The sequence below is a fragment of the Nerophis ophidion genome, linkage group LG11 (assembly GCF_033978795.1).
Source record: "Nerophis ophidion isolate RoL-2023_Sa linkage group LG11, RoL_Noph_v1.0, whole genome shotgun sequence".
NCBI classification, from domain to species: domain Eukaryota; kingdom Metazoa; phylum Chordata; class Actinopteri; order Syngnathiformes; family Syngnathidae; genus Nerophis; species Nerophis ophidion.
Window position 1 is genome coordinate 36,060,354 of NC_084621.1, and position 18,257 is coordinate 36,078,610.

The 18,257-nt window shown below is 41.6% G+C and overlaps 1 protein-coding gene across 1 annotated transcript in view; it reads left to right on the forward strand.

Annotated features, from left to right (window-relative positions):
• The window catches only part of itga8 (integrin, alpha 8), a gene marked incomplete at its 5' end in the record, with an annotated part of 193,850 nt that overhangs the window by 168,984 nt on the left and 6,609 nt on the right, over nt 1–18,257 (forward strand). The window contains 5 exons of the mRNA XM_061914761.1: nt 10,420–10,525; nt 13,557–13,715; nt 17,075–17,191; nt 17,271–17,384; nt 17,539–17,640. Of these exons, the coding sequence (XP_061770745.1) occupies nt 10,420–10,525; nt 13,557–13,715; nt 17,075–17,191; nt 17,271–17,384; nt 17,539–17,640 (598 nt within the window). The remainder of the gene's footprint in view (nt 1–10,419; nt 10,526–13,556; nt 13,716–17,074; nt 17,192–17,270; nt 17,385–17,538; nt 17,641–18,257) is intronic.

Sequence of the window (18,257 nt, forward strand, 5' to 3'; positions counted from 1 at the left end):
AGGGCTGTGAATCTTTGGGTGTCCCACGATTCGATTCAATATCAATTCTTGGGGTCACGATTCGATAATATATCGATTTTTTTGATTCGATTCGGTTCTCGATTCAAAAACGATATTTTTCCGATTCAAAACGATTCTGTATTCATTCAATACATAGGATTTCAGCAGGATCTACCCCAGTCTGCTGACATGCAAACAGAGGAGTAGATTTAAAAACTTTTATAATTGTAAAGGACAATGTTTTATCAACTGATTGCAATGATGTAAATTTGTTTTAACTATTAAACGAACCAAATATATGACTTATTTGATCTTTGTGAAAATATTGGACACAGTGTGTTGTCAAGCTTATGAGATGCGATGCAAGTGTAAGCCACTGTGACACTTTTTTAAAATTTTTATAAATGTCCAATGATAATGTCAATGAGGGATTTTTAACCACTGCTATGCTGAAATTATAACTAATATTGATACTGTTGTTAATAATATTAATTTTTGTTTCACTACTTTTGGTTTGTTCTGTGTCGTGTTTGTGTCTCCTCTCAATTGCTCTGTTTATTGCAGTTCTGAATGTTGCTGGGTCAGGTTTGGTTTTGGAATTGGATTACATTGTTATGGTATTGCTGTGTAGTGGTTTGTTGGATTGATAAAAAAAAATAATAATAAATGAAAAACATTAAATAAATAAAAAATCGATTTTTTAAAAATGAGAATCGATTCTGAATCGCACAACGTAGACGATTCGATTCGTATCCGAATTGATTTTTTCCCTCACCCCTAAAGTATGTATGTAATGTAGTATCATGCACATTTATGATTACATGTAATAGTCACAGTGTTTTGCTCATTTTAAGCATTACTGAAACTTTTTCCTGGTTACACGGATTTTCTCAAAGCACCTCTCAATAGTAGCGTTCATTACTATGCACTTAACGTTACAAATAAAAACCTAAAACAGTCGCTTACAATATACGCTCTCACTGCGATACCGACCAATATAATGTTGTAGGGCTGGGCGATATGGCCTTTTTTTAATATCTCAATATTTTTAGGCCATATCGCGAAACACGATATATATCTCGATATTTTGCCTTGACCTTGAATGAACACTTGATGCATATAATCACACCAGTATGATGATTCTATGTGTTTACATTAAAACATTCTTCTTCATACTGCATTAATATATGCTACTTTTAAACTTTCATGCAGAGAGGGAAATTACAACTAAGTCGATTTAGCAAAACTGTATTTATTAAACAGTTATCAAGCAGAGGCACAAACATTCATGTCATTTCCAAAACAGAAAGTGCAAGATTGTCAGAGACATTTTAAAACAAGCTATCAGTGCACTTTTGTGCATGATGTCACTAAGCTGACAAAACAACACTAAATTAAAGTGCACTTTTTGTACAGAACGCCACTACAATAGTTTAAAACAATAAAAGTGCACTTTTGTGCATGATGTCACACAAGATATTTCAATAAGTGTCACATAAAAATTAGCTGCATATCAAATAGTATATGTCCTACGGTGTTGATATGGAAATAGATGCTTCGGCATTTTGTGGGTGTGGCACCCAACGGAGATGTTGACATGCACAGTTTGAAGCACTCTTCATTCTCTAGCGGGTGACTTTTCAAATGATGCTACAAATTAGCAGGGCTGCTACTTTTGGTAGCAACGCTTCGGCCGTATAAATGTTAAACATGTTCCTGCTTGAAGCCAAACCACCGCCGGACGATGCACCCCGTGCTGTTTTTCTTGGGAATTAATTATTCTTCCATTTGTTACCAGATTCGCACCTTCTCTCTCTAGTAGTATTACCACTCGCAACACACCGTTAGCATCACAAGTAATGTTACCCATGTCGCTACCTCTCTGCTCGGGAAGGGCGTGTGGCGTTGCACGGGTGAGGTATGTAAGAAGGCGAACTTGTTTTAAGTCTCTGTGAGAATAAGAGACAAGAAAGAGAGAAAAACGCATGCGGTGTAATGCCCGCAGCTAAAAATAAACTGCGTGAGAACGTATTCCCGAATGTCACAAAATAGTCATTTTCTATATCGCACAGTGAAAAACCCGCAATATATCGAGCATATCGATACATCACCCAGCCCTATAATGTTGTATCTTTCTAATTGGCTACTCGCCAGTGTTGATAGGAGCAGTGTGAACAAGGCGATGTGTCACGACGCCAGAAAAGTAACAACATCACCGTAGCTTGGTTAATATGCAGGTCACGGTATGTAAATGGAGCGATGCTGGATGTTTTCTAGTGCGCTTTATAATCAGAGTAGATTAATCTCCTTTAACTGTGTTGTTTCTAGCATTTTTTTTTGTACTATTTAGAACGCACAGGAAAAGGAAAGACGTGTGTTCTCACATAGGGATTGTGAATGATGGGCAAAATTGCAAAAAAAATGCAGTTCTCCATTGACACAGGGATGGGAAGTATAACTGGTTTGCATTGAATCCCAGACGTGCGCATGTGAAATAAAAATACATTGAATGAGCAGATTTAAATCGCTGTGGTTTAAAGGAGAAATTCGTATGGATTTAAATTTGATTTGAACAAAAAATTACCTTTTTTTTGCATTTTGAACTTCCTTTTGCAGATGCGACAGGAATTGTAGGTACAATCAACAACCAGGCAAGCATGGTTAGGCTGATACACTTTCACCTTCACACTTCAAATCTTAAGTTTAGCAACATTATGAGTTGACGTCTTGACATCTCTCACCGCCTCTCGTGCGTCGTAACGTAATATTAGCAATTTGTATCGCTATCGTTAGCTGTCATTGAATGTATATTCAGTCCTAACAACATGAGTGCAAATTGTTCGTTGCTGCTCTTGGACTGCTTTTGTATGTGTGCACACGCTCCCTCCTCACTCGTGGGGACGAGAATGGGTGAATAACCGCCATAAACATCAATCAATTTATTCAGAATGGTAAAAATGTTACAGTGACGTGCTGTTAGGGGAGACAAGTGAGGCAGTCCCTCACCTGCTACCTGGTGGCTTAACCATGAGATGTTCCAAAACGAAGTAATAAAATAAAATAAGTTTTAATATTTCTCTTTTGGTTTATGCTTTCTATGTGATTTTGGTGTGGTTCCTGTATATTTTGATAATTTTCATGGTCAAAATCACGGAGATTCCATGTTTCCTGATCAAAACAATGCAGCAGACGAGAAGTGAGGCAGACACAGCCGGTGCCTCTACGGCTACACACAGTGTGTATTGGGCGTGTGCGTGCGATGGGGGGCATGCTTGTTACCATATGGAAAAGGCAGCAAGTACCTCTGCCTCAAGGTAGGGGGCGATATAGTGTCAACTTGCAGTTCAATCCCTCAGCAGTACTCTGACTCGCCACAGTGGGAGAAGTGGGGGCGCTCAAGCTAGCAGACACAGGTCTCTCCAGCGGAAGCCAGTATTTTTTTCTTTTTTTTTTTTTTACTGTATATATAACAAACATAGCATTTTTATTAGAGTAAGCCAGCGTTTGTGGTGCAAAAATATTGTTTAATTTCTTGGAATGAAATTGAATTAAATAAATGTTTCTGCCAATATGGAGTATTATATACTGTATCCAAGATGAAATACTTCTCTAAACTGGACTTTTAGACAAAATGAATGCGATCGTACAAAGTACGTTTTCATGGAGGATGGCTATTGCTGCTTCAGATACAAATACAGAAAGGTAAGATACACTCACAATACGTGATGTATTTTGTTAAAAGCAAATCAGAATCAGAATCAGCTTTATTGTAATGTGGACCAAAAAGTATTTAAGAACTTTATCAAATACTTTTTGGACCCGTTTATCATATCATAATATCATTATAACGTTTTTATGAAAGCGAATAACTCCCTTTTTTTCTTGCAACTCTAATGTGCAATGTAAATCAACAATGACTAGAGCTGCACATATGAATTTAAGTTAAAAAAAAGAACAAAAAAAAGTATGAATGCCTCACCTGGGGTTTAGTGCACCGCACGTCACTGAAATGTTGAATATATAAACTTTGAAATTGTGAAAAATATAGACAATTGGCAAACAAATGTGTTCTGTTAATCAGTAACGGTAACATAAGCAAATTTGGGCTTTGAACAATGTAACTGTGAGGAAGCTGCAAACTGCACCTTTAAATCTACAGAGCAGTGTTTCTCAATTATTTTCTGTAAATCTTAAAAATCTTTACCTCTACATAATATTGTAGGCTTATTAACACTAAAAGAAACAACACTGCCGCGATGGTTACAGTGAAGCCAAGTGCGACATACACTTCATTATAGTCGGGTAGGGTAAAAACAAGCATGTTCCCCGAGGTCACACACTGACATTGCACCACTCTGCTATAGATTAACTTCAGGGATATCTGTTGATAACCCTTTTTTTCATTAAGGTTTTGTAATGTCTTTTTTTTGTCAAATGCCTGTTTTTAATGTCAAAAACACAAAATTAACAATATTTATTTTACCCCCCAAAAATTGAAAGTGAAATATTTGATGTGAAGTAATTGAATATGTCAATAAGTCATAACATTGCTTTATAATAACAGCAACAGTTAAAAAAAAAAATCAATATTTTGGGGTCCAAAAAGGCCCCACTCATAAAAGTGTTAAAAATTAGTCATACATTTTTCTTTATTTACATACAACTCTTAATTCTGTCAATCAACTTCAGATTTATCTGTCAATTGTCAATTGTTTTTTCTGTGTTTTATTTTTTGTTGTCGTTGTTGATAACTTTATTTTTCCCACAAAATATGCAATATCCCCCCCCCCCCCCCCCCCCCCCCCAATTGAAAATGGAATATTTGATGTAAAGTAATTGAAGCCTTACATATGTCAATAAGTCATGACATTGATTTATAATAACAGTAACTGTTATGTCTTGAGTAAGGAGTGGATCCCAAGATGCAGAGACGGCAGGCGGAGATGAATCACAAAAAGAAGATTGTCTTTAATACGTTCAAAAGGGATATCTCAAGGCGATGGGGCAAAAGCGCACACCATGGAAGAGGACTTAAACTGAAGGAGGACTCTCGATGGTCAGCAACAGGTTCGACAAAAACTTCTCGCTTACTGGGGAACAAAAATACCAGAAGTAAGGAATGGTGATAAGAAAAGAGAAGGAACGTACCGAGTTGGTTGGATGAGAGTTGAGCATGCGGGGATGGAAAGCACAGGAGTCATTAACCGGGGAGGAGCAGCTGACTGTGGTGGACTTAAATAGAGCCGAGCAGTGAGTAGTCGCAGGTGTGCCTAGTTGGAACTAATGGATGGAGGAAAATAACACAAAAGCAATACGGAGAAGACAAGAAAATACACAACAGTACCCTCCCCTTAATGGACGCCACCTGGCGGCTTACCTGGCTTCTCCGGATATCGGTCATAAAACGCGGTTAACAGTGAGGGGTCTAAAATAAGGGATCGTGGTACCCAGGATCGGTCCTCGGGGCTGTAACCCTCCCAGTCGATCAGATATTGGAGACCCCTGCCCCTTCTCCTCACGTCTAGGATGGCCTTGACAGTAAAAGCCTGGTGTCCATCGATGGGGGGGGGGGGCACCTCAGGAGGACTCAAGGGACTGGAGGACACTGGCTTAATTTGGGAGACGTGGAAAGACGGGTGGATTTTGAGGGAGTCCGGGAGGTGTAGGCGGACCACCGAGGGGTTGATGACTTGTTCGATGGTGTAAGGTCCGATAAAGCGTGGTTGGAGCTTTTTGGACACCACTTGGAGGGGTAGATTGCGGGATGACAACCAAACTTTCTGTCCGGGTTTGTAATCTGGTGCCGTGCTGCGATGGCGGTTAGCAATACGCTGGTTGCGCTCTGAGGTGCGTGAAAGGGCCGACCGAGTATTCTGCCAGGCTTGTTGTGCGCGGTGTAGGTGAGCAGCCACGGATGGGACGGCGACTTCTGATTCCAGGGAGGGGAAGGCGGGGGGTTGATATCCGTAGGCGGAGTGAAAAGGGGACATGCCAGTAGCAGAATTTACGAGGGTGTTGTGGGCATATTCAATCCAAGAGAGTCCAAACGCCCAGGAGGCAGGTTGCTGATGGCACACGCAGCGGATGGCAGCTTCCAGGTCTTGGTTGGTGCGCTCCGTCTGTCCGTTTGTCTGTGGGTGGTAACCTGAAGAGAGGCTCGGTGATGCTCCCAATGATTTACAGAATGCCTTCCAAACAGCTGAAGAAAATTGTGGGCCTCTATCAGAGACCACATCCACTGGGATACCATGAAGGTGAAATACGTGGTGGACCAGAAGTTCTGCAGTTTCGAGTGCTGAGGGTAACTTGGTAAGAGGGACGAAATGGGCCATCTTAGAGAAACGGTCCACAATAGTACCGATGACAGTGTTTCCCATAGATGGTGGGAGTCCAGTGACAAAATCCAAGGCCACATGGGACAACAGGCGGGAAGGGATGGGAAGAGGCCGCAGTAGACCCGCAGGTCCGCGATGAGATGCCTTATTGCGGGCGCAGGTGGAACAGGCGGACACGAACTCCTTCACATCAGCTCTGAACGTTGGCCTCCAGAAACGCTGGGATAGAAGAAAAGCCGTTCGGGTAATACCTGGGTGGCAGGCGATCTTGGAGCTGTGGGCCCAGTTCAGGACCTCCGGCCTGAGCTCTGGGTTCACAAACAAGCAGCCAGGGGGACAGTTCTTGGGTGGAGTCACGTTCTTAAGTCCTTCAGTAACTCGTCCCTCGATGTCCCACTGTAGTGCTCCCAATACTTGCGAGGGGGGAAAGATGGTTTCCGGCTTTACCTCTTCCTCGGGGAAGGCGTACATTCTGGATAAGGCATCTGGTTTGCCATTTTGGGAGCCCGGGCGGAAGGTCATGGTGAAATTGAATCGCGCTAGGAAAAGTGACCACCTAGCTTGTCTTGGATTGAGCCGCTGGGCAGAGCGAATGTAGGCCAGGTTCTTGTGGTCAGTGTACACCAAGAATGGGATCTCCGAGCCCTCCAGCCAGTGTCTCTATTCCTGAAGTGCCAAGACGACGGCGAGTAGCTCCCTATTGCCAATGTCGTAGTTGCGTTCTGCTGGGGTGAGACGACGTGAGAAGAAGGCACAGGGATGCAGCCTCTGGTCGGAGGTGGAACGCTGGGAGAGAACAGCTCCCACACCGGAATCGGACGTGTCAACCTCGACATAAAATTGAGAGGAAACGTTAGGGTGGATAAGTACAGGTGCCGACGTGAACAGTAACTTCAGTTTATCAAATGACTTCTGAGCTTTAGAGGTCCACAAGAAAGGGAGTTTAATAGATGTGAGTCTGGTTAAAGGTTCAGCTACCTGACTAAAATTGCGAATAAAACGGCGATAGAAGTTAGCAAACCCAATAAATCTTTGGAGGTGTCTTCTAGAAGTGGGAGTGGGCCAGTCAACAACCGATTTGATCTTATTAGGATCCGGTCGGAGCTGACCCTTCTCAACGATGAAACCGAGGAACGGAACCGATTCAGCGTGAAACACACGTGTTTCGCTAACCAGGTAAGCCAGAGCACGATGGGAGCGGAACGAGAGGGGATGACAAGGAAACTGATTGACTCAAAATGGTTGCCAGATAATTTCAGCGATAATAACTCAGTCTGGTGGATCACGCTCGCCAGGTGACCTCCGTCGAGAGCCCGGACTACTCTAGGTCTGTGCAATTTAACAACGGATATAGAAAATTGTTTGACAAAGGATTCATCGATAAAATTGTCATCAGCTCCAGAATCAATAAGAGCTCTAATGTTCAACTGTTCCTCCTTGTGCCAGGTGAGCACGCCTGCGAGTTGGTGTCTAGAAAAAGTCTGACCTGTAGGTGGTAGTAGAGGTGCAGGATCGGGAGCTGGAGGGCTTGAAGCACAGGGGTGGCGGAGAGGCGGAGCTAGGTAGCGATGTGATGGTGACGCTGGCGAACGATGAGGTGAAGACCCTTGAGTACGACGGCGGACAAGAAGGTGAGGACATTGGTTGACGTGATGTTCAGCTGCTCCGCAATACAGGCAAAGATGGAGTCTAATGCGCCGATCCCTCTCTTCTGGTGTGAGGCGATTACCACCTAGTTGCATCGGCTCATCTTCCCGTGATATCGATCCCGCGTCGACATTGGGTATCGGCCCACCTGTTGCTTGGTTGGTTCCTCGGCCACTCCCACTGTACGTCGATGTGCGTGCCCCTTGGTGCTGGAATCTTTCGCTCTCCCACTCCACGAGACAACTTTCTATCTCCATTGCCAACACGACAAGGTCATCCAAGTTATCGGGAGTCTTGAGTGGAATCATTTGTTTGCGGATGCGATCGGCCAAGCCGAACGCAAACAGGTCCGTTAAAGCGTAAGTGGGCCATCTACTTTCCGCCACAAGTCTGCGGAACTCAATCGCAAAGTCCGTGACGCTGCGTCTTCCTTGTTTCGAGCGGAGTAGAGATCTTGCTGCTTCGCGCCCAGGCAAACTCACGCATAGATATACTTTTCATGGCTTTGGAAAAGGCAGCATACGAGGCACACACCGGGGATTGGCGTGTCCATTCGGCGGTGGCCCAGGCCGCTGCTCTACCACTCAGGTGGGACATGATGAAAGCCGCACGGGCTCTTTCAGAGACAAAAGAAGTAGGTGAGAGTTCGAAGTGTAGTTCGCACTGAGTGAGGAAGGAGAGAACTTCCCTTGAGTCGCCTGAGAAGCGCTCGGGTCTGGACAAAGGTGGACAAGCTGCGGTTGGGGGGCTGTCTGGCAACGGGACATCTGCGGGACGAGAAGGTCCTCGCTGGATCTCTGGATCGGCTGTCGGGGTGGTCATCGCCTGCAGAGCGGTGAGTACACTACTGAGTTGTCTCTCGAGTGCATCCAGACGGGCGTCTTGATGTTCTGACATGGATCTAACACAAACGCCGAGCGCGCTGAAATGTTCCTCTTGTTGCCCTAGTCGGTTGGCCTGTTGTTGTATTGCCGCCTTAATCGGGTCCGACTCTGCGAGATCCATTTATCTGGCCGGTTAATCTGTTATGTCTTGAGTAAGGAGTGGATCCCAAGATGCAGAGACGGCAGGCGGAGATGAATCACAAAAAGAAGATTGTCTTTAATACGTTCAAAAGGGATAACTCAAGGCGATGGGGCAAAAGCGCACACCTTGGAAGAGGACTTAAACTGAAGGAGGACTCTCGATGGTCAGCAACAAGTTCGACAAAAACTTCTCTCGCTTACTGGGGAACTAGGGAACAAAAATACCAGAATGGTGATAAGAAAAGAGAAGGAACGTACCGAGTTGGTTGGATGAGAGTTGAGCATGCGGGCATGGAAAGCACAGGAGTCATTAACCGGCGAGGAGCAGCTGACTGTGGTGGACTTAAATAGAGCCGAGCAGTGAGTAGTCGCAGGTGTGCCTAGTTGGAACTAATGGATGGAGGAAAATAACACAAAAGCAATACGGAGAAGACAGGAAAATACACAACAGTAACAGTTTAAAAATAAACATTATTGGAGATCCAAAAAGGCCCCACTCATAAAAGTGTTAGAAATTAGTCATACATTTTTCTTTATTTACTTACAGCTCTTAATTCTGTCAATCAACTTCAGATTTATCCGTCAATTGTCAATTATTTTTTCGTTGTTTTATTTGTTGTTGTTGTTGTTGTAGATAACTTTGTTTTTCCAAGGCAAACACACAAAATATGCAATATTTTACCCACCCAAAATTCAAAGTGGAATATTTGATGTGAAGTAATCGAAGCCTTACATATGTCAATAAGTCATAACATTTATTTATAATAACAATAACAGTTTTAACTTTTTTTATTGGGGATCCAAAAGGTGCCCCACATTTATAAAATTGTTAGAAATTAGTCATATATTTTTCTTTATTTCCATACAGTCCTTAATCCTGTCGATCAACTTCAGATTTATCTGTCAAATGTCAATTGCTTTTTGTTTCTTTGTTTCTTTGTTTTGTTTTCTGTTATTATTGTAGAAAACTTAGTTTTTCCAAGGCAATCACACAAAATATTTAATATTTCCCCAATTAAATAAGCAATATTTCCCCAATAAAATATTTCATTATAATAGTAGGTATTTGGAACCTTTAAAAGGTCAGTAATTAATTACAACATTTTGATTCATCATTATTTTTTGAGCAACGACATCTTAAAGAAAATAACAGCCTGCAAAGGTAGCGTTGTGTTATTAGTTTCAAAATTGCAAACGTTTTCTTGTTATATTTCAGCTGTTTTTTCTTTTATTCCACTTCTTTAAGTTTTTTCCCCCTTTTTAATAGTATTTTAGAATGTGCCGCGGGCTGTTAAAAACTTAGCTACGACCTTGAATGTCCCCCAGGGCCCCACTTCGGACACCCCAGCTGTAAAGGAATGATGTTGCCTTCATAAACCTTCACTGAGTCGTGTGTGTCCTTGTGTCTACAGGGTGTCTCATCCCTCTCAGGTGGTGCTGCCGTTCCCACGGTGGGAGCCCAAAGAGAAACCTGTCAAGGAAGATGATGTGGGTCCGCAGGTGACGCACATCTATGAGGTAAACATCTGCACCCACAAAAAGGGGGTAGAAAGCTTAGAAAGTGGGGCTGTAACAAGATCGGAGCTCATTATCTCGTGTGAAAATTACATATATATAAAAAGCCACGGGATAATAATAGGAACTGACTGATCAGTGGCCTCCAAGTGAGGTGAGGCAATAAAGATGGAGTCAGACTAACGTGGTGTTGCTTGGACTGTGTTCAACTTGGTGTAATTAGTTGTGGGAAAAACAAGATGAAAACGAGAGCAACAGATAGATGCAGGAAGGATGGCAGACACTCTGGCGACAGTTTACAGCAAGGGTGTGTGCGTGTGTGTGTGTGTGTGTGTGTGTGTGTGTGTGTGTGTGTGTGTGTGTGTGTGTGTGTGTGTGTGTGCGTGTGTGTGTGCATGCGTGCGTGTGTGTGTGTGCGTTATTGTATTTCTACCCTTCTTGAGACATCAACGAGGAAACATACCTTCCATATGAGGAGCGGTGAACAAGTTAGGACATAAATCATGCTCCCAAAAAAGGAAAAGCATTGCATCTAATAGAGAATGTCTCATTTGCACCCCTGGTGGTGAAATCGATCAAAATGAGGGTGGTCCCAGAAAGGAGGGATTTTTCAATTTGACTGTGTGTCGGTTTTAAAAGTGCTCCCCCTCGGGTCAACATATGAAATAACAGGTGTGTGTTAAACTTGAAGTGCTCCCCCTCTGTCCAAAATATGTAATAACAAGTGTGTGTAATACATTGAGATGTGCCTCCTTTATTACTTTTTTATGTACAATTCTTACTATTTAATGCAAAATGGTGACATTTTTCATGTAAAGTTCTGACTTGTATCACAATATTGCTAATTCTGTTGTTCTTGTAAAAAAGAGATTTTTTTTTTGTAAAATATTGACTTTTGTCATAATTTTACCAAGTAAAATTCCGACTATTATTATAACATTGCTAAAATTTTGCAGTTCTATTCTAAAATTGTGACTTTTTTAGAATAAAATTACGATTATTTTCATAAAATTGTCAGAATGTCAAGCTATTCTTGTAAAATTGCGACTGTTATTGAGTAAAACTCCGACTACTATAATATTGCCAAAATGTTTAAGTTTTCTTATGAAATTGTGACTTTTGTAGAGTAAAGTTATGACTCTTTTCATAAAATTGTCAAAAATGTTATTGAGTAAAATTCCAACTTTTATCATAATATTGCACAAATGTTCAGTTTTTGTTGTAAAATTTTGACTCGCGTTGTGACGTTTTTCTTGTGAAGTTCCAACTCATTTTTCACAACAAGCTTTTTTATATTTGCATTTGATGTATATATTATTAATGTTGTAAATACAAATCTTTTTTTATCTAGAAAGGGTGGTCCTAAAGAGGTAGGAATTCTCCGGAAGTCTCAAGAAGGTAACAAATACAAGAATGTGTGTTTCTGTGTTCTTGTATTTCTGCCCTTCTGGAGACATCAAGAAGGAAAAATACCTTCTATATGAGGACCGGTGAACAAGTTAGGACTGAAATCATGGTCCCAATACAGAAAACCATTGCATCCAAATACTAAAGTCTGTGAACATTGCTCCAAAGTCAGGATGCTGTGTTGATTTAATCTGCATACAAAAGTAAACATTGACAGGTGCAAAGGCAGCAATATATAATAAAACAAGACGACAGCTAAAGACTTCCCTATGCATCCCTGAAAAAACCCGCCAATAGAATAGCGGCTTTTACGACTTCCGGTGCTGATGTAAGACAACTCACGTCCTATATGTAACCATAGGATGAACAAATAAACTACGGTAATAAATTACCATGAATTGATTAACGTGGACCCCGACTTAAACAAGTTGAAAAACTTATTCGGGTGTTATCATTTAGTGGTCAATTGTACGGAATATGTATTGTACTGTGCAATCTACTAATAAAAGTCTCAATCAACTGTACTAAGACTATAGTGGCCATTAATAGTTAGCTTCTACAGATGGCTTGTCTGTGACTCGTTTTTCATCGGCCTTAAGCACATTACAACATATGAAATAACAATTGTGTGTAAAAATTTGAATTTCTCCCAAACTGGCCAACATATGTAATAACAAGTGTGTGTAACAAATTGAAATTCGCCTCCTTTGGCAAAAATTAATACAAATAAAAAACATAAATATGTACAGGCATACTGTAATAACTTGAAGTAAATAATAAAGATTAAAAAACAGTTACAAACAAATACCTAAAAAATGTAAAAGCTTATCTTTTTTATATTTGCATAGTATGTATATATTATTAATGTTGTAAATACAAATCTTTATATATCTAGAAAGGGTGGTCCTAAAGAGGTAAGAAATACAAGAATGCGTGTGTGTGTGTGTGTGTGTGTTCATGTGCTGTACATGTGATGCCGTCGTGATTTAAAGGGGCCGCTGCGTCATTGAACTAGAGCGCTGCGGCGTCTGTCCTGTCCTGCAGCTGATAATGATTTTCATTGGCGGTACTTTTCCCACTTGGCAGCTGCTTCTACTTAGAGAGGACAGTTTTTTTTTTTGTCTTGAATTCCTGCCCTGCAGCGCCAAGGATCAAGTCCTGTTTGCCGACTTGCTTTACCGTTAATGACCTTGTGTGTGCGCGTGTGCGCGTGTGTGCGTGCGTGCACGCGCGTGCGTGTGTGCGTGTGTGTGTGCGTGTGTGCGTGCGTGTGTGTGTGTGTGTGCGTGCGTGCGTGCGTGTGTGCGTGTGTGTGTGTGTGTGTGTGTGTGTGTGTGTGTGTGTGTGTGTCTGTGTGATTGGAAAGGTGGATTTATTGAATTGATGGTTCGTTTAAGCTCCTAAATTCATTCCCAACTCGTCTTGAAGCCCAATTATAGCTGTAGATTTGTCATGTCTTCTCCCTCAATCCCCACTGAGTGACGGCTTTAATAGCCTGGTCAGCGGCCAAAATCCAGGTGGTCGGCGTCGTCACGCCACAGTTATGATAACCCAATTACATCCTATAGTCACTTGAAGCCCATGGCAGTAAGACAACTAACTCCTCCACCACTTCTAACGTTCTCAGCTCCACAACTCGGGTCCCAGTAGTATTCGGCAAGCTGAGGTTGAGGTGGGCTGGCCTGCCCGTTTCCGTGACGAGAACCTGCTGTATGCCATGGAGATTAGGACTGATGGACCAATTAGCTGCCGGACGAATAGCAGTCTCAACCCACTGGGCCTTCAGGTAAGACGTGAGCCAGCTGCTACGTGCATTGTATATGAGTAGTAAATGATGCATAGGAAATATATATAATACCGTTATACAGTAATGCCTCCACTTCCGAGCTCCAATGGTTCTGTGACGGAGCTCTCAACTTAAAATACTTGGATCTAAAATCAGCGTATTTCATCAAATTTTATACAAGTCAATTTAATCAGTATTTTCTCCCCAAAACCCGCCTTGTAAAAATTAAAAAACGTATGTACAAAAACAATACAATAGATTCTCGTGGTATGCCAAAGAATCCATTAAATATTTAAACAAAGTCCTACTGTTCAACCTGAGGCCAAAAATATTAAATTGTGTTAGATGTGAATATAAACGGAATACAATGATTTGCAAATCCTTTTCAACCCACATTCAATAGAATGCACCATAAAGACAACATATTTGAATTTCAAACTCATAAACGTTATTTTTTTTTTGCAAATAATAATGAACTTCAAATTTCATGGCTGCAACACGTGCCAAAGTGGTTTGGAAAGGGCATGTTCACCACTGTGTTACATCACCTTTTCTTTTAACAACACTCAATAAACGATTAGGAACTGAGGAAACTAATTGTTGAAGCTTTGAAAGTGGAATTCTTTCCCATTCTTGTTTTATGTAGAGCTTCAGTCGTTCAACAGTCCGGGGTCTCCGCTGTTGTATTTTCGCTTCTTAATTCACCACACATTTTGGATGGGAGACAGGACTGGACTGCAGGCGGGCCAGAAAAGTACCCGCACTCTTTTACTACGAAGCCACGCTGTTGTAACACGTGGCTTGGCATTGTCTTGCTGAAATAAGCAGGGGCGTCCATGATAACGTTGCTTGGATGACAACATGTGTTGCTCCAAAACCTGTATGGACCATTCAGCATTAATGGTGCCTTCACAGATGTGTAAGTTACCCATGCCTTGGGAACTAATACACCCCCATACCATCACACATGCTGGCTTTTGAACTTTGCGCCTAAAACAATCCGGATGGTTATTTTCCTCTTTGTTCCGGAGGACACCACGTCCACAGTTTCCAAATATAATTTGAAATGTGGACTCGTCAGACCATAGAACACTTTTCCACTTTGCATCAGTCCATCTTGGATGAGCTCGGGCCCAGCAAACCCAGCAGCATTTCTTTGTGTTGTTGATATGTGGCCTTCGCTTTGCATAGTAGAGTTTTAACTTGCACTTACAGATATAGCGACCAACTGTAGTTACTGACAGTGGTTTTATGAATTGTTCCTGAGCCCATGTGGTGATATCCTTTACACACTGATGTCGGTTTTTGATGCAGTACCGCCTGAGGGATCAAAAGTTTGTAATATCATCGCTTATGTGCAGTGATTTCTCCAGATTCTCTGACCCTTTTGATGATTTTACGGACCGTAGATGGTAAAATCCCTAAATTCCTTGCAATAGCTCGTTGAGAATTGTTGTTCTAAAACTGTTCGACAATTTACTTACAAATTGGTGACCCTCGCCCCATCCTTGTTTGTGAATTACTTAGCATTTCATGTAAGCTGCTCTTATACCCAATCATGGCACCCACCTGTTCCCAATTATCCCGCACACCTGTGGGATGTTCCAAATAAGTGTTTGATGAGCATTCCTCCACTTTATCAGTATTTATTGCCACCTTTCCCAACTTCTTTGTCACGTGTTGCTGGCATCAAATTCTAAAGTTAATGATTATTTGCACACAAAAATATGTTTATCAGTTTGAACATCAAATATGTTGTCTTTGTTGCATATTCAACTGAATATGGGTTGAAAATGTTTTGCAAATCATTGTATTCCGTTTATATTTACATCTAACAAAATGTCCCAACTCATATGGAAACGGGGTTTGTACTTGTAAATAAAACCTCTACCTTGTTTTTATTGAATACTTGGGCGTAATACGCTACTGTATTTTAATGTTGGTCATTATGGTGGTACTAAGTGATTTTTGAGGTAGTACTTGGTGAAAGAACCACTGTAATAGTCTGTAGAACAACCAACCCCAATAGTTTTTTGATGTAGTATAATAACAATGTTCAACATTTACTCTGGAGAGTTAACTTCTACAGTATCTCCTTCCATCTGTTTTCCCATCAAACACATCATCAGCAGCTTTTCCATTGTGTTAATGAATTGGCTGGCGTTGGACTCATTCTGCCTCTCTGCTGACTAGCAGTGATACGCTTGGTCATGTTTGTAATTATTTATTTCTTTAATTCAATGAATATCATCCGCTCTTTCTTCTCAGCACTGTCCTTCAAATTCACTTTATTGCTTCCATCCCATTGTTTGAAAAGGAATTTACCTCGATCTCTAGATATAAACTAGTGCTAGTGAGTGAAACCGGATGTTTTGGTTGGACCTTACGGCAGGGGTGGGCAAACTTTTTGGCTCAGGGGCCATATTGGCTTTTGAAATTTGACAGGCCAGGCGAGCACATGATGCATTTCAAAGCATATCATATCTGTTGGAATTAATAGTAGGCTTCTTTAATAGGGGCTATTTTAATCATAACACATATATTTTAGACAATGTCATACCAAAGAAACATACAAATAGTATTAAAGGGTTAACACTTACATTGTAATTTGTTGGGAGCAATAAGCTATCAGCATATAATGCACATTATAAATGATAATAATCACTTAGTATTCATGAAAATGCATACAATCAAAGCACTAAGCACGAGTACTGGAGTGTCTGTGCTTATATTGCTGCAGGATTTTTAGCTGCTCATTTGAGCCCAGGAAAAAAAAAGTAACTGTTTGCCAGCTGGCAAAAAATAGGGATGATTTTGCTTATTAACAGAAATTGCAGCTGGGGGTTATTTTCCAATGTGTGATGATAGCATCTGCAATTTTACTCAAAAAGAAAATGTGCATTTATTTGACTTTTGGTGAAAGGTAATGCCATCTTGTACAGTGGAACATACTTTCTTAACATAGTGCCATTAATATCTGCATACAGATGTACAATATTGCACAACACATTTCTCAAGAGACGATATTATATAAATGCCACTTTAGAGTAGTCAGTGTGCAGCTTTTATAGCAGTATGGATTCATTCTAAAAAAATGGGTCCACACACATCTATGATTATAACCATAATAATTCAGCTACTGTATATCCAATGGATGGATGGGTTTTGTAATGGCCCTGTGATGAGGTGGCGACCTGTCCAGGGTGTACACCACCTTCCGCCTGAATGCAGCGGAGATAGGCTCCAGCACCCCATGTGACCCCAAACGGTACAAGCGGTAGAAAATGGATGGATGGATGGATGGGTTTTATAATACCAATGGTGACTGAACTGTAAGAAAGTCTCCTCTTCCTGTTTAGATATCATCCCTCCAAGACACTCCTGAACTTCTGGGCTTTTTGAGGAACACCAGCTCCCCTCCACGTCGCCACAAGCGAGCCGTCAACGCCCCCCACAGTCACAGCGGCAAAACCCTGGTGAGAATAACGAATCCTCATCCTATCCAGAACCCTAAACCAGAGATATTCAAAGTTGCGTTTGTTTTTTTTTTCCCAGAACTGCACGAACATCTCCTGTCTGAGGATCACGTGCGTGGTGGGCCGCTTAGATCGGGGCCAGAGCGCGGTGCTTAAGGTCCGCTCCAGACTGTGGGCGCATACATTCCTGCAGGTTAGTGTCTGGGTGCACATCTTTTCAGCAGCTGGTTGTGTAACTAAACTACATCTTCATGACCTTTGACATACAAGTGGCACTTTAATATGCTGAGGGTCACTGGATGTTCCTCCGCACAGTTGGTTAAATAACTTGCACATTTGTCCTGCAGCGGCGTAATGACCCCTACATTCTCAACTCCACTGTGTCCTTCATGGTCCTAGCTGTGCCTTATCGGGTCCAGCCCCCCACCCTGCTGCAACGAACCATCTCGGTAAGCAGATGTTATCTCACGTCAACAAAAAGGTTCCAGGTTGGCATGTTCTCCTTGTGTGGGATCTCCATTATAGCTTCCTGCAACGTGCACGTTAGGTAGAGATGGCTACCCAATTTATTACTTTTATCGGCCCTAACCGAATTCAGCATTTAGTATTATCGGAAATCGATTCAGGTAAAATCAAACGGTGCCATATTTCGATAACTTTGCTGCACGTGACGTCACATTGCAGACTTGGCCGGTTCAAACACTTGGCGGAGATACACCTCGCCAAACTGCCGATTTTCAATGCGAACAAAGAAAGCGGAAAGACAACACTCTATTATACAGTGAGGCTTCAATTTTCAAAAAACGCTAACTCAATGCTAATTTATATTGGATTTGCCTAAGACATGCTACTGATTAGCATTAGCAATTACACATGGCGATTTTAACTCTTCCGAATTTGGTAATGAAAACTACACCAATCAAACAGCTGGTTTGTAATACAGTACAAACATGTTTTAAATCGCCACAAAATACTAGATGTATCTTAATTAGAGATGTCCGATAATATCGTGCTGCCGATATTATCGGCCGATAAATGCTTTAAAATGTAATATCGGAAATTTTCA